The sequence below is a fragment of the Emiliania huxleyi genome (genome assembly GCF_000372725.1).
Source record: "Emiliania huxleyi CCMP1516 unplaced genomic scaffold EMIHUscaffold_115, whole genome shotgun sequence".
Classification (NCBI taxonomy): Eukaryota; Haptophyta; order Isochrysidales; family Noelaerhabdaceae; genus Emiliania; species Emiliania huxleyi.
In genome coordinates, this window is record NW_005201493.1 from 140,353 (window position 1) to 160,191 (window position 19,839).

Sequence of the window (19,839 nt, forward strand, 5' to 3'; positions counted from 1 at the left end):
TGCACAGTCAACCACGACATGGCGTGCGATCAGTCCATCGCCTCGAGCGACGCGATATGCGAGTGCGCTGCGCTTGCGCCGCTCTCTCCGGGCTGAGTGCCGCGCATGGCGGCAGTGGCGCGGGGGGGGGGTGGAGGAGGGTGAGGGGAGAGGAAGAGGGGCGGTGGTTCGCCTCGAGGGTAGCCCACCGCTCGGCGAGCTGCAGCGTGCGCGGCGTGTAGAAGATGTGGTCGAGCGCCCACTCAACGCAAGGCCCCTAAGGCCAGGTCAGGTCAAGGACGCTTCTCCACACACACGAAGGTGGTGGGGCGAGGGCCAGGCTAGCCCTCGCGACTCCACGTCTAGACAGGCAGGAGCCCCACGGCATGCAAAGTGCAAGGCCCAGTGCGCGTGGTTGAGCGGTGTGTGTGCGTGCGTGTGTGCGTGTGTGCGTGTGCGCGTGTGTGCGTGGGTGTGTGGGTGCGTGGGTGTGTGGTGTGCGTGTGGGTGTATGTCAGTGGGTGTGTGCGCGCCTCCCTAGCGCCGTGCGCGTATGCCGCGCGGGTGCCGCCCGTCGGCACTCGCGCCTAGCCACACCTCTGTGTCTGGACGCGCTTCTGTTTCTCTCGCGGCGGCCGCCCGTCGACTCACGCGCCAAGCGCACGCGGTGCGCAGAGGCGCAGCCGGCCGCAACCTACTCTCGGACACTCTCGTGTCACCTCGCGCCGCCTCGCGGGACGCAGCCTGCGCACTGTCGTCGCCACACCGCGCGCAGCTCCTCCCACGCGGAAAGCTGTGCGGCCGTCGGCATGCCGCCGCCCCCCCCTCCCTCGCCGCCCCCTCCCTCGCCGCCGCCTCCCTCGCCGCCGCCTCCCTCGCCGCCGCCTCCCTCGCCGCCGCCTCCCTCGCCGCCGCCCAGCCGCAGCGCGCTCGCGCACTCCCTCGCGATGTCCTCTGGGGAGGGCTGCGCCGCCGCGGCCGCAAACGCGCCGACGCAAGAGCCGGGCAGGCACTCGGTGTTCATGTCGCCGCACACAATCAGCTCGCGTGTGCCGAACGCACTCGCCTGCTCCACGCAGCGCGCAAACGCCTTGACACGCTTCGCCTCGTCCGTCGCGTCCAAGTGCACACTCGCCACCGCCGTCGGGCCAAGAGCGGCGATGGCGCCGCCCTCGCGCCCGCGCACAACGACCTGCACGCGTGTGTTCGAGCTCCTCTTCCCGTCGTCGAGCACGCAGAGCCGGTCCGAGCGCACAAGCACGGCGTTTCCGACGGCGACCTCGTGCCGCAGCACGCGGAGGTTTCGGCTCGCGATCTCCGCCAGGTCGCGCTGCGGCGGCACGTGCAGCGCGTAGCCGTCGAGCCGCAGCCAGTCGGGCAGCGCAAAGACGCCGTCCGCGCCCGCCTCGTACTGCACCTCCTGCAGGCAGATGACGTCGGCTCGCGACGCCTGCAGCTCCGCTCGCAACCGTGGCCGCCTCACGGCCCAATCCAGCCGCTGGGCCGCCGGCTCCGCCCACTCGAACGCCGCGAACGCCTGCACGCTGCCAGTGCGTTCGTCGACCGGCCGCACGTACAGGGGCGCGAGCAGGTTGTACGAGAGGACAGAGAGCCGCGACAGGCACGCGTCGAGCGCCGCGCCCTTTGCGATAACGCCCATCCACTCGATTGGCCAGAGGCTGGTGTCCGGTACCCGGGTATTGCCCCGCGGCGCCCTTCACCTTCTTTTGGCGGGCAAGCGTCCGGCAGCGTGGCCGTTGAGTATTTGAGCGACCCAGCTCGAGGGTTGCTCTCGACTCTGGCCTTTTCGGGTCACGTAGCCACACCTCGCCTCCTCGGTGCGAGTGGCTGCCAGTTCGACTCTGGGGAGGATCGAGCGATCCAGCTCGAGGGTTGCTCTCGACTCTGGCCTTTCGGGTCACGTAGCCACACCTCGCCTCCTCGGTGCGAGTGGCTGCCAGTTCGACTCTGGGGAGGATCGAACCATTAACAGGCCCGGCGAGAGCCGGACGTTGACATTTTTTCTAAGTTTTTTTCATTTTTTTGAGCTGATTGCGTCACGGCACCCCGTACGACTTCATTGCGCACCTCAGCTCGGTTGAGCGGTACGATCCCGCGACAAACATGTGGGAGACAGTAGCGCCGATGTCGGGGGGGATGACGGGGCGGGGCTGCCACGGCGTGGGAGTACTCGAGGGCAAGCTGTATGCTGTGGGAGGAGTGGATTCCGACGAGTATGGCGAGGGCACCCTCAGCTCCGTCGAGCGCTACGACCCGGCGTTGAACGTGTGGGAGGCGGTGGCGCCGATGGCAGAGAAGCGGTACGGTCACGCCGTTGCGGTGCTCGAAGGCAGGCTGTACGCTGCGGGCGGGTGGGATGACAGCTTCAGCCCGCTCAACTCGGTCGAGCGGTACGACCCTTACTGCGAGAGGGGTAAAAAAGAGCAGGTCCCCGCCCATGGGCGATCTTTGTGCAGGGTTCTTGCTCGAGGTTCTTGAGAGAGATTTTAGGAAACCAACAAGATATCTCTAGTTCTTTCGGTTCTTTGACTTTGTGGGAGAATATTGTGATAGGAACGAGTGTATCGCTTTGACGGATCGACCGTGCTTGTTATCAAGACCGATGTGACGCACACAGTGACACATCAGACGACACATATTCTCCCACCCGCCGGGACGCAAAACGCTCTCGACGAGAGCCACAAGAAGGCGTCCGCACAGCAAGCCGCTCGTCGGACAGGCGTGCTCGGCTGCTCGCTCGATGCCGGCGAGCGCATTGCGCACGCTTTGGACGGTGGCGAAGCCAAAACACCGATGGTGGCCGTCCGCTGGCGTGAGCGGCGGCGGTCGAGACCTCACCCTTCGCGCCGACGACCCAACCTCACGGGGAACAACCCAACCCAACCAAAACCCAAATGAAAAAGAAAACAACCCCCTGAAAGCACTCAGGCTCGCGATCAACATTGATGGTGATTGTGCTTTGCTCCGACGCGGTCGTGCTAGCGGCTCATCGAGGGGACGAGGAGGCGGTGCTGGCGTGGCTCGAGAGCGGCGGGCGGGTCGACGCGACGTACGGGAGAGACGGCGTGAGCGGCCTCACGCTGCTGATGGGCGCCGCCCACTACGGCCACGAGCAGGTGGTCGACCTGTTGATTCGGCGCGGCGCGAAGGTCAACCTGCAGAGCAGCGACGGCGGTACCGCGCTGATGCTCGCCGCTGGCAACGGCCACGAGCGGATGGTTGAGTTGCTGATACGGCGCGGCGCTGAGGTCAACCTGCAGAGCAGCATCGGCGCCACCGCCCTGATGCTCGCCGCCCAGAAAAGCCGCGAGCGGGTGGTCGAGCTGCTGCTCCAGCACGGCGCTGAGGTCAACCTGAAGGACAGCAAAGGTTACACCGCGCTGATGCTCGCCGCCCTCCACGGTCACGAGCGGGTGGTCCAGCTACTGATTCGGCGCGGCGCGGAGGTCAACCTGAAGGACAGCGACGGCTTCACCGCACTGATGCACGCCGCTGGCAAAGGCCACGAGCCTTTGGTCGAGGCGCTGCTGCAGCACGGCGCTGATGTCAACCTGCAGGGCAGCGGCGGCTTCACCGCGCTGATGAACGCCGCTGGCGGAGGCAGCGAGCAAGTGGTCGAGCTGCTGCTGCGGCACGGCGCGGAGGTCAACCTGCAGTACAAGAACGGTGGCACCGCCCTCATGAGCGCCGCCTACAGCGGCTGCCCCGCCGTCGTGCTCCGCCTGCTTCGGGCTGGCGCAGATGCAAAGGCTCGCGCTGCAGACGGCAGGTCCGCGCTGCAGATCGCCAAGGCGGAGGCGGCCAAGGTGCTAGCTACCGCCGACGCCGCCAGTGCTCCTGAAACGGACCACGCCGGGTGCGTGCGCGCTCTCACAGAGCACGCAGCGGCGCTGAGGGAGGCGGAGGCGGCCGAGAAGGCGGCCGAAAAGGCGCTTGAGGCCAAGGGGCGGCGCGAGCAGCGCGAGCGGGAGGCGGCGGCGGCGGCGCGAGAGCGCGAGCAGGCGGCACGACAGCGCGAAGCAGAGCGAGCGGCGGACGAGGCGCGCCGGGCGGCGGGTGCGGCGGCGCTGGAGGAGCAGAGGCGAGCCATTGCGGCGGAGGCGGAGGCGAAGCTGGCCGCTGAGCGAGCGGCAGCAGAGGAGACGCTGCGGGCGAGGGAGGCGGAGAGGCTTGCGGCGGAGGAGGCGCAGCGAGAGGAGCAGCGGGCGGCCGCGGCGGCGCGCAAAGCCGCTCAGGTAGAGGCGGCGCGGCGCGAGAAGGAGGCTGCTGACAAGAGGGCGGAGGAGGAGAAGGCGAGGTGGCGCGCAAAGGCGGCGGAGGCAACGGCGGCCAAGAAGGAGGCCAAGGCGAAGAAGAAGGAGGCCAAGAAGGCGCCGTCTGCCTGCACGCTCGAGGAGGAGCGGAGGGCGAAGGCTGCGGCAGAGGTTCGCGCACAGGAGGAGAGGGCGGCGCAGCTGGCTGCTGAGCAGGAGGCGGCGAGGCGGGCGGAGCGCGAGGCGGCAGAGCTAGCGGGTGCGGCAGAGCAGGCGGCGCTGCGCGAGGATGCGGAGTTGGCAGAGGCGCTGCGCCGGTCAGAGGTGGATGCAGAGGAGGCGCTGGTGCGTCGGGTGTCGCGGTGCGAGGAGGCGGTGAGCAGCGAGACGACCGGCGGCGGCGGGGACTTGCTGCGGCGTGTCGAACGGCTGGAGGCAAGCCTCGGCACGGCGACCGAGGGCAGCCTCGAGGAGCGGGTCGGCGCCATCGAGCGCTTGATCGGGTCAGAGGCGGGAGAGGCGGCGGAGCAGCATCTGCCAGTCACCGAGCCGTTTGCTGCCGTCTCACTAGCCGACGCCGGCCTCGACACGGGGCGGCCGGCTGCCCCCGAGTCCACGATGGGGGGAGAGACCACGTGTATCGTGTGTTTCGCGAGAGTCAAGTCGCATGCTGCGGTTCCGTGCGGGCACTTGTGTGCTTGCGGGCCATGCTCTGAGCTGATGCGAGAGTGCCCTTACTGCCGCGAGCCAGTGATGATGTGGATGGTTCCGCGTCCGGTCTAGGCGTCTAGATTTGTACTAACTGAATTCCAACATGTTGTATGCCGGCCTCTTCGACGACCCATAAGGGGCCGTCGCCTGCTGTGCGGCATTTCTAGTGCCCGTGTCCGAGCCCGCAGATTCCAGATAGGCCAGAGCGCAGTCTGCTGTGAGAGGGGCTTGTATCGTTAGAATATTCTTCGGCAGGCGGCGGACCAGCTGAGTAACAAACTTTCGCACGCTCAGCACCTCGATGAGGTCACATGGACCACCAAGAACTGGCACGGGCTGCAGATGCAGCGCTTGTCTGTCGTTCTCCACACCGCCGTGGCGTGGCAGACGGTGAACGAGCTAGCGTGCGGGGACAGCGGCATTGTGCACGGAGCTAAGTGCATTGCCGTTCTTAACGGAGTCGCTTAGGCGGCTCCGGTGGTGTGCCGGTGATAGTACTAGCACGCGCCAGTTCGCACCTGTGTCGAGCCTGTGTCCTGTGAGAGAGAGTTGTTTGTTTAAATTCTTCTTCCGTCTGGTGTGCCGGTGTGTGCGCTAGTCTCCCCGCGAGTCCGCGCCCTTGTCGTGTCAGAGAGGGTGGAATTCTATCTAAAATATGTGTATCGCGCGGCGCCTATCTAAAATTCGACTTAGGGAGCGGTTCAGCTGCTGGGCGGGCTTCAGGGTGGTGCTCACGCGAAAAGGAATCGACGCGATGTACAAAGCATACAAGAAGAGGAGAAAGAAGAGGAGAGGCGCCAGTGATGACGAAGCTGAAGCTAGTGCAGACGAGGGCAGGGCAGACCCGGGGACGGCGGAGTCGGACCCCATCGGGAGGACGACCCCGGGCTAGTCGCCGACCACACCCACAAAGAACCCTGCACAAAGATCGCAAGGGCGGGGACCTGTTCCTTTTTACCTAGTAGAGAGGTGTCGTTTTTATTTATTACGACTCTTTCTTTATTTCTGAAATCTGAAAAAAAAACAGTCCACCGCGTCGGCTACTGACGTCCCGCTAGGTACCCGGCCACAGTCGTCGGCAAAAATGGCCGACGGCAAGCGCTTCGCTTTCGTCTTCACCACCGCATCCGGCCACACCAATCCCTCCTTGCCAATCGCGCGCCTGCTTGTCGGCCGCGGCCACGAGGTGATCTACCTCTCTTCGGCCGTTTTCCAGACTGCGATCGAGGGCACCGGCGCCGCGTTCGTGGACGAGACAGCGGTGTTGACCGACCTCTATCACTCCGGCATGGACAACTTCATGCTGATGTTCAAAGGACTGGTGACTGAGTTTGGGTGCGAGACGGCTCCTTTCGTCAAGCAGCAGCTCAAGGTGAAGAATGTCATTGTCGAACGTCAGCTGCCCGGCCTCATCCGGTTCCTCAAGGAGGCCTCACCTCCATTCGACGCCGTGGTCTACGATCCCATCATGATGAACGCGGCCGGCATCGCCTGCCTGCTTCTCGACCTTCCAGCTGTGGCTCTGCTCACGGTCGCAGGCCCAGGCGCGGCTGAAGCGCTGTACCATGACCTGGCCGGCAAGGCTGGCATGCGCCTGGAGGATCTTGACCGAGAGTACCACGAGGACGAGACGAACACGGGAGCCATAGAGCGCATGCGGGCGCGCTATCCAGGGATCTTCTTGCCTGGCGCACACCCATACTCGCTCCCGATGACGCACAGCTACGTGGGCGGGCGTCGAGCAGCGGCACTGGTGACAACGATCGAGCCCCTCTGCGACACCATGAGCAAAGAGATGGCTGCAGCGCTGGAGGAGCTGCAGATCCGTTTCTTCTACATCGGGCCGAGCCTCGACGTTGAGGGCGCAGTGCGCGCTGGGGGCTTCAAATCTACAAAGGAGGAGGGGGGAGGGGTGGGCGAGGTGGAGGGCGCGCCGTCTCCGACGCCGCTGCCACCGTTCCGTTCGGATGTGGGAGACACGAGCGGCGCGGCGCTCGCCGCCGTACGGGAGGCCAGCGCGCTGGGCGCCCCAGTCCTATACGTCAGCCTCGGCACCGTGCTCACCTCCGACCTGCCGTTCAACGGATGGAACAGCCGCGAGAAGGACGGCGCGCGGGAGTTCGGCATCACCGGGAAGCAGCTCGTGCAGAGCGTCCTCCGCGCGGCGTTTGAGGAATTTGGTGCGCCCGACGAGGCGGAGCCAGCGAGGCGAGGCTCCGTGTCCGACCTGGCGTGCGTCTGCCGGGGCGAGCCCCTGCTCGTGTGCAGCACCGGCCCCCAACCAGACGCGCTCGAGGGGCTGACCGTCCCGCCGAACGCCGTGTGCCGCAGCTACATCCCGCAGGTCGACCTCCTCTCCTCAGGCGCGGTGGGCATGTTTGTGACGCACGGCGGCCAAAACTCGTTCACAGAGAGCATGGCGAACGGCGTCCCGCTGGTCGTCGTCCCCGGGTTTGGCGACCAGCCAGTAAACGGCCGCAAGGCGGAGCGCTTGGGCTTGGGCGTCGCGGTGCCCCGCCCGCAGGAGGACAGCGCAGCGGTAATCGAGGAGTACGTGCGCGACTTGCGCCAGGCGATGCGTGGCGTGCTCGAGGGCGAGTCGTATGTCGCAAAGGCACGGGCGATGGCGGAGGCGATCAAGGGCGCCGGGGGAGCGGAGAGAGCGGCGGAGATCGTGGTTGGGCTCGCATAGGGGGCGTGACCTTCGCGCGCCCCGAGCGGTGCGCGGTCTTTGTGTGTCTGTGCGCGCTAAATTTCCTTCTCCCTTGAAACGCTGCAGCTCAACCGCGCGCATTCTTCACTGAGAACATGAACAACATCTACAACGAGGGGACGCATATGCACAGCGAAACATGGAAGGTCCGCAGAATCTCACATTGGGTCTCCCATTGTTGAAGCAGATGCGCGCCAGCAAGTCAGCACTGTCGCGAGCCGGGCAAAGAGCTATGCACGGCGCATCAGTAGAAGGGCATGAAATCGAACGCGTCGAGCACTGCAGCGGTGTGTGAGGACTGCGGCCCATGTCCCGCCACCATAGCGTCCTGCATGGGTGGCTTGGCGGCCTTTGCGCCAAAGTCTTCAGGCCGGCTCCTCTCGGCCACTTGCCGGCCGCGGTCGGCAAAAACAACGTTCATGTCGGGCTTGTAGCCCTGTTCGGTGAGATATGGGTCCCACCACATGCCTTGCGTGGAACCTACGTTGCCTCGGCCTTTGTAGTTCCAGCCACCGCTCCCCGACCCCGTGTAGCCCGGTGTCGAAGTCGGCATGCCTGCTGACGCGTGGTAGCTGGGGCTCCGTGTGGCTGGGCGGCCAAAGGGACGGCCGCGAACCGTCGGCTCCCAGCCGAAGGGGAAAAGCTCGTTGCGAGAAACCGGAATTTGAGTTCCCGATGACGCATCTTCATCTAAATTGGGTGTTTCGGCCATTATTCCGCATACAGGCTAACCTGGGTGAACCCGCGCACGGGGAAGCTTCACGCTGCTTTTGATCGCGCGGTCGGTCAGTTACTTACTCGATGGACAAACCAAAAAAACCCTACCAAGGTAATGTGGACTGCTGACAGGGTTTGCGATGAGGAGCGAAGGGTTCTTCGGGGTTAGCGCACCAGTGTGTGTCTCGCGCCTTGCCCGGGGGGGGGGGGGGGGGCGAAAAGTAAGGAAGGAGGAACCTCTTCCCAAAAAGCACCACTCTTGGAGCGCCGCCACCAACCACGCCACCCAGGGCTGCAAGCAGCGCCGGGAAATGACGGCTTGCCACCCACCCAGCCCCCCCTCGGCAAACCCCAGCAGCCAATGGGTGACGGCTCGAGCCCCCTATAAAGTCACCACTAACCCCCTCCCCAAAAGCACTAGCGGGCTCATACTCTAGCACCCCACCTCGGGAAAACCTCCCGAGCCTCGTCTGAACTGTTTTTTGTTTGGAGCGCGCCATGTCGCCGCGCGTTTCATAAATAAAATATATAACGGATGCATCTCCATCAAGATCTGCCTTCGGTTTCTTTTCCGATACCGCAGCGGACGGCGCCAGAGTTGCTCAACGTCGACACCGATTGCGCCTATTTCTCCACCCCCCGGCTGAGAAAATATGTTAGCCGCCGACAAGATGCTGCTGCGCTCGCAGGTCAAGCAGCAGGCCATTGCGCTGCGGGAGAAGGAGCTTAACCTCTTCAACAGCAACTTTTCGGCAGTGGCGACGCAGGCGGCGCTGCTCGCCGGCTTCTCGATGGCGTTTTTGGAAATGTCGGTGCATCTGCACGGCACGCACTACAATCCGGTCGCCAAGGGTCTGCTCCACCTGTTCGCCACCATCTGTATCTGCACAAACATCTACGTCGTGAGCGTCATCACGTTTGTGTCTGTGTGGGGTTCGGGAAAGGCGCTGCGGGGACGGGACGGCTCGATGGCCAAGGTGGTGGATGGGATGAACAAGGAGCGATGGCTCATCTTCATCACGTTTGGCATCGGGCTCATCTCGCTCCTCTCCGCCGTCGCCTGCTCAACTTGGCTGCTCATGCAGTGGGAGGCGCACGGGGCTCGGCTCACCCTCGGCTCCCGCGAGGAAAGGGAGAGAGTGGGCCCTGGCCGTAGGTGGCGGCGGTGGCGACGTCGCTGCTGAGCGGGACGTGCTACGCGCTCATCACTTCGGCGTGGCGCATCTTCAAGAAGTTTGAGCTTGCGCCCGGGGAGCTGGTGCGCTTCGACGACTTCCTGCGCAGCCTACCAAAGCAGCAGGAGGACGCTGACTTCGACGAGGAGGAGATGCCAGAGTCGCCGAGCAGTATGGTGATATGACGGGGAGCGTACTGTACGGCACGGGGCGGCGCGCTGTTCTCTGCTCGTGCGAGAGGCGGACGTCGCGCGAGAGCGGCGGCGTTTGGCAAGCGTTGCCTAGCTCCCCTTACGCGACTAGACACTGTCGCGCGAGATGACGCGCGCGCACGACACCGACACGACCACGAGCATGACGCACGAGAGCCGAGCGGCCCCGGGCCGCGCGTGTGCTCTCCGGCGGCGTGTGCACAGCTCGGCGAACTCGCGAGCGCCGAGAGAGTTTTGATATGCGCACACGATGTGCGGTGTGTACTGTGACTACTGTATCATTCTTTGGCCCGAAATAAGCAAAATCGTGTACCATGGCCCCGGCGCTCCCGCCCGGCGCTGGTGGCGCACCGCCTAGGTGTCCAGATTGAGCCCCTCCTTCCGCCTCTCGCCCCAGTGGCACAGCAGGGCCGCCGCCGGCGCCGCGCGGCCACCGCGGCCGCCCCGCGTCTCGACGCGCCCCGGAGCGGGGTCGCGCAGAGCGAGGTGCCGGACTGTCACAATGGCACCGGGGTGCGCCGTGTAGTGCAGCAGCTTGCGCCGCCGCCAAAAGCCGCGCAGCGCCGCCTCGCCTGAGCCGAGACGCATCTTGCGCGCCACCCCGGTGCGGCGGCTGCTGCGGAGGCCGGCGGCGGAGCGCTCGTTGCGCCTCTCGCGCTCGCGCCGCTCGGCGACGACGCGCCGGCAGGCGAGGATCGAGTCGACGTAGAAGCGGAACGGAATGTCCGACATCTTGCGCTGCAGGCTCGCATAGTGCATGAACTTGTCGCGCCAGCGCCCGTACGGGCACGACTCAAAGTGCATCAGCATGGCGCTCTCGAGCGGGACCAGCCACTCGACGCCGGTGAAGCGGTGCGAGCCGCTCGCCGCGGTTGAGCCGACTCGCCCGCCCGCCTTGCCGTTGACGTAGCACAGGAACAAGTCGTCGTCAAGGAAGAAGCGCGAGATGGTCGTGAAGTCGGAGCCGGCGTGATCGGGCACCGCCTCGACGTTGGTGAGGACGAGGCAGTCAGCATCACGCGGAACGCGCCGCACCACCTCCTCCCACGGCTCACAAAAGTGGAGCAGCTCGTCGTCGTCCACATGGAAGAGCCAGTCGACCCCGTGCACCGCGCACCCGGCGAGCGCCGCGTTGACGTGCGCCTCCTGGCGGTCGATGAGGGTGAAGTAGGGATTGGACTGCTCGCTCGCCACCGATAGCGTCACGAAGCCCGCCGCGTGCGCCTCGCAGTACGCGACCACATCGGGAGACTGCTCGACCGCGAGAAAGACGTGCGCCGCGCCGAGCCGCCGGTAGTAGTCGAGCCACGCGCCGAAGCGGTGAGGGTTTCGCGTCACCGTGGCGATGGCGAACGAGGGCGCGGCGGTCGTGGGGCGCTTCACACGGCGTGCGTGCGTCGGCGGAGAAGAGGGTTCCATGCACATGGGGGCCAAGGCGGCGCCGTTGGAACCGCGGGAGACTGGCACGGGGTCTCTTTTTTTTGAGCTTTGCCTTCGATGTTGGAAACAAAGCAGGCGGACATGGCATATCGCTCTCGGGCCCACAGACATCCCGCACACCTGCCGCCCCCGCGCGCGCCCCACCCCGGCCGGGAGAAAGGGGAGTGACAGCTTGGGATTGAAAGCCGAGAACCTCGCACTCCATGTGCGAGAACGCAGGGTAAATGTAATCCGGATGGCTCACAGGCCACGTCTTGCGCCCCGAGCTCACCATCTACCGCACTGAACACTTGCGCCCCCTCGCTCCCAACCCATCCACCTCGGGCCGCGCCGCGCGATCTCGGGCGATCTCGCGCTATCTCGGGTGATCTCTCGGGGCCGCGCTGTTCAGTGTTCTCTTTTTTCGTGACAGGCGGCACGCGAAGACTGGTGGCAATCCCGCCGACCGCAGTCCAGGATGATGTGTGCGTGGTCATGTAGTGGGTCTCGGAAGCTCTCCTCTCTCGGCACTCGGGCTAGGGGCCTGTACCCCTCTCCCTTGCCCTCGGAACAGTGTTGTGTCCGAGTCCGAGGCCTCTTTCACACAACCCCGGCCTCCTTCACTAACGTAGCTAGGATTCCATCCTCTGCCATTTAGGCCGCAATTTTGCACAATATACACCATCACACAAGATCCTGACATCAAAACAAACTCTTTGTCCTCCCGCTCAGATCTCCCCCGAGCGCGGGTCGCCAGGGTACACGCCGAGCACGTTGAGCACGTCGCGGAAGTTGAGGCCGACCGCGCCGACGTGCAGCTTGACCTCGCCGTGGACCGGCTCGGAGTCGTCCTCCTCTTGCGACACCACCCGCAAGTTGCTGACGGCGCCGCGTGCGTCGAAGTAGAGCTTGATCGGCCCGCCCAGCGAGCCGGCCGCCTCGGTCAGGCGCGGCACGCGCTGGCTCGAGCCGTCAAGGTGAGCACCACCAGGCTCATCACGCCAGACACGGCAGGCTGCAGCGTCGCCTGGAAGGCCAGCGTGCCCTGCTCCAGGCTGATGAGGCCGATGCCGCTGGCCTGGATGCGAGCGTTGATCGACTCGTCCGCCGCCATGCCGACGGCCGCCCACGGGCCCCACTCGACCGACGTCGCGTTCATGGCGCGCGTCCGCCGGCAGGCGCCGAGCGAGTCGAGCATGCCGTTGGCGGCGGCGTAGTTGGACTGGCCGCCGCCGCCGATCAGAGCGGCGATGGACGAGAAGAGCACGTACGTGTCGAGCGGCGACGTCGCGGCCGCCTGCTGCAGCGCCCACGCGCCGGCGACCTTGGGCGCGAAGACGCGCTTGACCGTCGACGAGTTCTGCGCGCGCAGCAGCCCGTCCGACAGCACGCCCGCCGCGTGCCACACGCCCGCCAGCGTGCATCCCTTGGCCAGGATGGCGCCGACCATGCGGGCCGTGTCCGTCAGCTCCGCCGCGTCGCACTTGACCACGCTGAAGCCGCACTTGGCGATCTTCTTGAGCTTCTCGCCGTCCGCGGGGGCGACCTTGCCGCCGCGGGCCGCGAGCACCACCGAGGAGACGCCGCTCTCGCCGAGCCACTTGCCCGTGACCAGGCCGAGGCCGCCCGTGCCGCCGGACAGCAGGTGGGCCCCGCGCGGCGGCGTCGGGGCCGTCTTCGGGATGCGCACTACCACCTTGCCGGTGTTGGTGCCGCTCTGCAGCGTGCGGAATGCTTCGAGCACGTTCTTCTCGAGGTCGAAGGTCTGCAGCGGCAGGCCGTGGAGCACGAACGCATCCGCACGGCCCGAGAGCAATTGCAGAGTACCGCGGACCCAGACAGGCATCTGGTCGATGGTCGAGTCGAGCGCGATCATCGTGAAGTTCGAGTGCAACGCCGCCGCGTGCCGCTCGTAGCTCCACACCGCCCGCTTGCCGATCTCGCACAGGCGGCCGTCCTGCCGCAGCAGCGCAAACGTGCACGCGATGAAGTCCGCAGACAGGCTGTTGAGCGAGAAGCGCAGCCGGCCGGAGCCGAGCAGCTTCGACGCCCCCAGCGCAAAGGCACCCATGTCGCGCGAGCTGAGCAGCCGCCCGGTGAGGCCCATGCGCGCGAGATAGAAGTGCTTGTACGGCCGACCGACATCGGCCATCGCGCGGTTGCCGATGAAGTGGCAGTACTCTTGCGAGGCGAGGCCGACGCCGCCCGCGCCAGCGTGCAGAAGCACGTCGTGGCCAGAGGTCGGCCGGGCCGCGAGCAGCGACATGTGCACCGTCGCCCAAGTGGTGGGCAAGGTGCAGGCCTGCTCGAACGAGAGCGACTTGTCGATCGCAGCCATCAGGCGCGAGTCGGAGCGCGCCACCGAGGCGAGCGCAGCCAGGCCGTGCCCGAGCGCCGCGTCGCCAACCTTCAGATGCGAGACGCCGGCGCCGCGCGCGGCGATGACCGCCGCGCAGTCGGAGCCGGGCGGGCCCGGGTCGCCGGGGTAGGCGCCGAGCACGTTGAGCACGTCGCGGAAGTTGAGAGGCGATGCCACGGGGCGATGCGGAGCTGTTGACGCAGCGAGCCTTGCCGATGCGAGAGAGCCGTGCCGGGTGCTCGTGCACCGCTGTTGGAGCGGCCGTTCCTCTGCCGGGTGGCAAAGATGCGGCGCGCACGCCGGCGTCGTGACCTCGCCCTGCTCTACTTAGTAGAAGTCGGCCGATAAGTTCGCGGACGAGATAACTGTTCAGATAGGAATCGCCGAGATTCATTATGGGTTGTCGCAGGGGTACTAAACTTAAAGGGATTTTTTAAGGCTAAAAGGCGCTTCCCGGTTCGAGGTAGTGTGCGTTTCTGTGAAGACGAGCCTGTCGCGCCAGTGACGCGGCCTCTCGACCAACCGCTGCACACAGCAGCCATGGCCGTGGCTCTTCTTCTCGCGCCGCCGCTCACCGCCTGCTACACGCCGCCCGGGCTGCTCGAGGGCCTTGTCGCGCAGAAGCGCAGAGAGGTGGAGAGGCTGCGGCGGATGCCCGAGGCGCGGGAGGACGGTTCGTGGGCCTTGCGGCTCGGCTACCCCACCTCTGACACGTCTTTCGCGCTGACGCGCGCGATCGGCTGGAAGCGCGAGCGGCCCGCCGTGCTGGCCGACCTCAAGCGGATGTCGCCCGGCGCCAAGCTCGGGCAGACGGACGTGGTCTGCGAGGTTCTCGATGCCGCCATCGCGATAGACGACGCGATCGACGCCAACCTGGCCGGCGCGCTGGTCGCGATCGACCGGACGAGCTACGGCGGCAGCGCCGAGGACCTGATCGCGGCGCGCCGGCGTGCCGACGAGGCTGCGCGCAAGGGGCTACCGACGCTGCCTCTCGTAGCCAAGGACTTGGTCATCGACCCGCTGCAGGTATGCACACATGCACATGCACATGACACATGCACATGACACATGTGCATGTAGGAAGGTGAAGAACAGCCAGGCTCGGACTGGACACCAGCGTGGTATGGGTGGACGCGGGACAGATGACGACGACACGCTCGAGCGACACACAGACACACACAGGCTCTCACACGCAGGTTGCCCGCGCCGCCTCCCTCGGCGCCGACGCCGTGCTCCTCGTCGCCGGCGCGTGCGTGGACGACTTTTCGCTGCTGCTCGACACGTGCACGCTGCTCGGCGTCGAGGCTCTGGTCGAGGTTCACACGCCCGAGGAGGTCGAGCTCGCCGGCAGAGCGCGGCGCGGCGCGCCATTTCTTTTTCAGCGCGTTTCTTTTTTACAGGTGCTCGCCGGCAGAGCGCGGCGCGGCGCGCCATTTCTTTTTCAGCGCGTTTCTTGTTTACAGGTCGAGCTCGCCGGCAGAGTGCGGCGCGGCCCGCCATTTCTCGTTCAGCGTTGTTTCTTTTTCCAGGTCGAGCTCGCGGCGGAGTGCGGCGCGGGCCTCTTCTTGGTGACGGAGCGCGACCGCGCCACCGGCCGCGTGCAGCGAGGACAGGCGCTCTCCTCCCCTCTCCTCTCCGCTCTCTCTCTCCTCTCTCCTCCTCTCCTCTCCGCTTTGTCCTCCCTCCTCCCTCCTCCCTCCTCCCTCCTCCCTCCTTCCCTCCTCCCTCCTCCCTCCTGCTCCTTCCTCCCTCCTCCCTCCTCCCTCCTCCCTCCTGCTCCTTCCTCCCTCCTCCTCCTGCTCCCTCCTCCCTCCTCCCTCCCCCCTCCTCCGCACCTCTACTCGTCACCGGCCGCGTGCAGCGAGGGCAGGCGCGGCGGATGGCGCCGCTGCTGCCGCCCGACGCGATCAGCCTCGCCACGGGAGGCGTTGCCAGCATCGACCAGGCACCGTGCGCGTGCGCACACACATGCACACACACACACACACACATGCACTTGCACACACACACACACACACACACACACACTCACACACGCACGCACGCACGCACGCACGCACGCACGCACGCACGCACGCACGCACGCACGCACGCACGCACGCACGCACGCACGCACGCACGCACGCACGCGCACGCGGCCTTGCACCCTCAATGCCGCGCCAGCGCCTGCCGTTGGACGCGGAAGTCGCGAGGGCTGCCCGGCCCTTTCCCCACCGCCTCGTCCACGTCCATGTCCACGTCCGTTTGTACCTTGCCTCACCTTTCCCTCCCCCAGGTTCGGGAGCTGCACGCCGCGGGCTACGACGGAGTGGTCCTCGGCCGCTCGTACCCAGGCCCCCCCTTGCCCCGCCACCATTGTGTGTGTGTGTGTGTGTGTGTGTGTGTGTGTGTGTGTGTGTGTGTGTGTGTGTGTGTGTGTGCGTGTGTGCGTGCGTGCGTGCGTGCGTGTGTGTGGAGACATCTACCTGACCTCCCCTTCCCTTGCCCTCGCCAGGCGCCTCTGGCAGGAGGCTGGTCGAGGAGGTGCGGGCAGAGGAGCCGCGCCTCCGCCTGGTCGAGCCGATCACGGTCCGCGAGCCCGGAGACCCGCTCGAGCCGCTCGTCGAGGAGGAGGCGGAGGCGGGCGGCGGAGGGCGGGCGGGCGGCGGGGAGGGCCCCGTGTTTGACGTGTAGCGACGTGAGGGCGCGGGGGAGGGGGCCAGGGCCCGGCTGAGGTCTCGTGAGTCGTGTTCACACTGTTTCAGCGGAGAGCGGAGACCGGCCGTCTCCCTCTTTCTCTCTGCGCGAAATATCTACGCGTAGAGCCGTGTTTCCAATGCTTGGACAGTCCACACATGACAGGCACGGGTCACGGCCGAGCCCAGAGGCCGCCGCGCGCGCGCTAAGACACATGTCATGGCGTTTGGCGGTGGCCGGTGGAGGGCGATCCATGTTTCCCCCTCTCACATAGATTCTGATCATGATTCTGACTCACAAGAGGCTGACATGTGGGGTACTAATCTGACGGTCGACTGATCTAGCGCTCCTTGCACGTGCACTTCTCCCGGCGCAACCTCACAGGATCTCGCTGAACGACTGCCGCTTGTTTTTGACCGGCAAGTGCGTGCTGCGCGGCGTGGCCGCCACGGCGTCGGGCAAGATGGGAGCGACCACCTTGGATTGGACGAGCGAGCCGCGAAGCGAGGTGCGAAACACCGACTGTCGGACCGAGTTGTCGATGCGCCGCGTCGGGCTGCCGGCGCGCTGCTTGACAACCCACTCTTTAGGGGGCGGTGGGAGCTTGGGCTGCTGCGGCTTTGGGCGCGGCGTCTGGCTCTCGAGGTCGCCGGATGAGGCCGTCGACTGGAAGGCGTAGCTCTTGCTGTTCCAGCGGAGCCTGAACTTTGGCGGCTGGCCGTCCGAGCGCTCGGACCGCGCGTCGATCAGCCCTATGCCGCGCGCAGCTGCACTCGAGGAGCCCTGGCGGTACCGCAAGGCAATAGCCAGCGCGAGCAAGGCGGCAGAGGCGGCAGCGAGGACGTAGGCATGCTCGGTCGCGAAGCGCATCACCACGACATCCAGCTGGTCGTCGGCGAGTGTCCCGTTGGCGGCCACAAGAGGCGGCTCTACGGAGCTACTCGCCACGTACGGCTCGAGCGCAGCGAAGTGGCGGGTCTCCTCGGCGTCGGCACACCCGCCAAGACGGTCGGACCAATATTCGAGCCACTCCAAGGGGTTGATGTACTCCAGCGGGTGGTAGAGCGGGTCCAAAAGGTTGGTGCAGACTCGCGACGATGCGGCGGAGGGAGAGGCTGCGGCGGAGGAGGAGGAGACTGACATGGACGTAGGTGGGTCGGATTGGCCGTGCGAGTTTGGCGAGGCGCCCTCCTTGCCTCGTGCAATATGGGATTTTTTCTTTTCTCAATGGCTCTTTATACGTACATTCCCGTAGGAGGACTCTGCTGACAGGGTTTGCGATGAGGAGCGACCCGAAGGGTTTCTCGGAGGTTAGTGCACCACTAACCGCCGAAGCACAAGCACTTGGAGCAAGAGAACTACGTACGTACGACCTGGATCGACGACCTATAAATAAATAAATAAAACGGGCACGCCAAACGAGGGGTGGGAGAGGGACAGGGGATCTTGCCATAAAACTCGGCGATGGGCACGTTGTTCTGCATCCGCCATCCGACGAGCGTCTCGACGGACTGTGTGCCGGCCGATTGCGGCGGTCAGCCGGGGTGGGGCGGGAGGGGGCGAAGGGCGGGAACATTCTTGATGCAGAAGGGGGGGGGGGGGCAAAAAAGGCCCCGGCTGCCGGGCGTGGGACGGCACCTGGCCAGCCCCAGCGAGCAGGACGTGCTCGAGTGCCTCGAGAACGGCGACGCGGACGGACGAGTGGCGATGGTGCAGGTGCGGCAGCACCGCTTCGATGAGCCTCGCAGAGTACGGCTGCACCGCCTTGCCGCCCATCGACTTCACCATCGGCGGCAGCACCTCGCGGCCCACCAGCACCATCAAGGCGCACGCGCCGCGCAGAGCCGGCGGGTAGTTGTCGCGGCAGACGCCGAGGACGATCGAGCCTATCTCGGCGACGTACGGGCGCAGCAGAGCGCGCACTTTGAACAGAGCCTTCGTCGTCAACGAGACGAGCGCCGACCGCAGCTCTTCGGAAGGCTCCGCAGTCGCCTCGGTGCCGAGCCGCTCGACGAGCACCGGCAGGAGAAAGGGCAGGGAGCCGGAAACGTCGGCTACGTCGGCGCCCTCGACCCACTGCTCAAAGATGCTCGCGGCGAGCTCGCGGCATCGCTCGGACGGGTCGGCGAAGCGGAGCAGCAGAGGGCGGAGCAGAGACTTGCGCTGGTCGCCGCCCAGTGGCAAGCCGCAGAGCTGCTGAAGCGCGGCCTGCCTTGACGCGGCGGTGGGGTCGCCGAGGAGGTTAACGAGCCGGTCAAAGGTGGCGGATCCGCTGCCGGGCGCAGTGTCGGCATCCTCCGCCTCATCCTCCTCGTCATCCGAGTCTTTGGAGGAGTGCAAGCCCCGAAGCTGGCCAGCGGCGGCTGCCTTGCCAACTTGTGATTTGCGCAGGGCCAGCACCGACTTCATTCGGTCGGCGGCCGCCGCCTGTTGGTCCGATGGCTTTCGGACCGATGAGGGTTGCGACTCCTCTCCCTCGCTGTGATTCTGTGGCAGGTTCGGTGTTGCAGATGCCAGGGCCGAATGAGGGCGGAATCGGGGTCACGGTCGCCTACGCCGGTGGCGATGCCGCTCCCTTTGCGGCTGGGGCGAATCTGCCACGTGCTCGGGATCAAGCCGGGCCCGAACCTTGTGCTCACCGCTCGCATGGCGGCATCGGCGGTGCACGTCGACCCGAGCGGCGGCCTGCTGCACCAGGTGGCCCGGCTCGAGCACCGCGTCTGCGAGTGGGGCCTCGGGGAGGCGCGAGGCGCGTTTCGCCCCGTCTGCGCGTGCGGCCGCGTCCCGTGTGGCTACGCGTCCCATCATTACTGCCGGTGGATCGCTCCAGAGGCGGTGGGCGGCCACTAGAAGGCGACTCGTTAGCGAGTCGAGTGGCTCGCACATGCCGGAGGGGCTGTCGCGCGTCTTTGGAGGTAAGGTCGCACCGTCCACCATCATGTTACTTCGATACGCTTGATTCCGGCGCTTGTTTTTTGCGCGCTCTCTGACTCTCTGTACACAGTAACACACATAAACAGAAGCGTCCTCTCCTCTCTCGCGTCCACCCATAGCGCTTTGGTGTCCAGTCCGAGCCAGGCTGTTCTTCGCCACACAGTGTTCGCAGTGATGTCTGATCACGAGTGAACCGCACAAAATCTCGCTGCGGAGTTCTGAGGGCCGCCGGATTTTTTAAGACCTTTTAATAAATGAGGAGGTTTGGCGGGGCCGCCGCTGAAATTGTCGTTTAAGAGATTGCACAGGCACGGGGGCGGGGGACCGCGGTTTAAGAATTTTACAACAAAAAACTCTCGTCCCTCGCACGACACTGGGCACGGGACTGGCGCGCACTGGCACTAACACATTCATAATATTACTACATATAGCATAAAAGGAGCAAGTGTACGGGTAAAAGCTAAAACTCTTCGGCGGCCTCCGCAGCCACCTCAGCCACCGCCCCGGCGGCGTCCAAGGCCAGCTCGGTCACATCGACGGCATCTGAGAGAGCTCTCTGGTACGAAATGGGGGGTACGAAATGGAAAAGGAGCATTTCGCGAGAAGTCCCCGCCCACATTGCAGTCTTTCGGAAATTCGAAACTTTCGTCAATTCGTCTATTCTGTAATT

The 19,839-nt window shown here is 65.6% G+C and overlaps 8 protein-coding genes across 8 annotated transcripts in view; 3 read left to right on the forward strand and 5 right to left on the reverse strand.

Annotated features, from left to right (window-relative positions):
- EMIHUDRAFT_224166 (hypothetical protein) overlaps positions 1-1,639 on the reverse strand; it is a gene marked incomplete at both ends in the record, with an annotated part of 2,256 nt that extends 617 nt beyond the window's left edge. Inside the window, 3 exons of the mRNA XM_005791133.1 lie at positions 189-256; positions 699-723; positions 918-1,639. Coding sequence (XP_005791190.1) covers positions 189-256; positions 699-723; positions 918-1,639 — 815 coding nt within the window. The remainder of the gene's footprint in view (positions 1-188; positions 257-698; positions 724-917) is intronic.
- Positions 1,640-2,437: 798 nt separating this feature from the next.
- On the forward strand, positions 2,438-5,432 carry EMIHUDRAFT_224167 (hypothetical protein; the record flags this gene model as incomplete). Its single annotated transcript, XM_005791134.1, has 4 exons — positions 2,438-2,470; positions 2,554-2,796; positions 4,236-5,018; positions 5,220-5,432. The coding sequence occupies 4 exons, from the start codon at positions 2,438-2,440 to the stop codon at positions 5,430-5,432; spliced, it is 1,272 nt and encodes a 423-aa protein (XP_005791191.1).
- Positions 5,433-6,048: 616 nt separating this feature from the next.
- EMIHUDRAFT_224168 (hypothetical protein) lies at positions 6,049-7,656 on the forward strand (the record flags this gene model as incomplete). Its single annotated transcript, XM_005791135.1, has 1 exon — positions 6,049-7,656. The coding sequence occupies one exon, from the start codon at positions 6,049-6,051 to the stop codon at positions 7,654-7,656; it is 1,608 nt and encodes a 535-aa protein (XP_005791192.1).
- A 2,390-nt stretch (positions 7,657-10,046) lies between these two features.
- EMIHUDRAFT_440019 (hypothetical protein) lies at positions 10,047-11,234 on the reverse strand. Its single transcript, XM_005791136.1, has one exon. It carries the CDS (start codon positions 11,204-11,206, stop codon positions 10,136-10,138), a length of 1,071 nt encoding a protein of 356 aa, XP_005791193.1. The 5' UTR covers positions 11,207-11,234; the 3' UTR covers positions 10,047-10,135.
- Positions 11,235-11,928: 694 nt separating this feature from the next.
- On the reverse strand, positions 11,929-13,953 carry EMIHUDRAFT_224172 (hypothetical protein; the record flags this gene model as incomplete). Its single annotated transcript, XM_005791137.1, has 3 exons — positions 11,929-12,138; positions 12,189-13,828; positions 13,926-13,953. The coding sequence occupies 3 exons, from the start codon at positions 13,951-13,953 to the stop codon at positions 11,929-11,931; spliced, it is 1,878 nt and encodes a 625-aa protein (XP_005791194.1).
- Positions 13,954-14,099: 146 nt separating this feature from the next.
- Positions 14,100-16,361, forward strand: EMIHUDRAFT_224173 (hypothetical protein; the record flags this gene model as incomplete). The annotated part of the gene is made up of 7 exons (XM_005791138.1): positions 14,100-14,585; positions 14,756-14,893; positions 15,089-15,157; positions 15,430-15,509; positions 15,835-15,884; positions 16,054-16,127; positions 16,242-16,361. 7 exons carry the CDS (start codon positions 14,100-14,102, stop codon positions 16,359-16,361), a joined length of 1,017 nt encoding a protein of 338 aa, XP_005791195.1.
- EMIHUDRAFT_440021 (hypothetical protein) lies at positions 16,345-17,378 on the reverse strand (the record flags this gene model as incomplete). Its single annotated transcript, XM_005791139.1, has 1 exon — positions 16,345-17,378. The coding sequence occupies one exon, from the start codon at positions 17,376-17,378 to the stop codon at positions 16,614-16,616; it is 765 nt and encodes a 254-aa protein (XP_005791196.1). The 3' UTR covers positions 16,345-16,613.
- A 168-nt stretch (positions 17,379-17,546) lies between these two features.
- On the reverse strand, positions 17,547-18,644 carry EMIHUDRAFT_224175 (hypothetical protein; the record flags this gene model as incomplete). Its single annotated transcript, XM_005791140.1, has 3 exons — positions 17,547-17,593; positions 17,674-17,746; positions 17,874-18,644. 3 exons carry the CDS (start codon positions 18,642-18,644, stop codon positions 17,547-17,549), a joined length of 891 nt encoding a protein of 296 aa, XP_005791197.1.
- Positions 18,645-19,839: the final 1,195 nt, after the last annotated feature.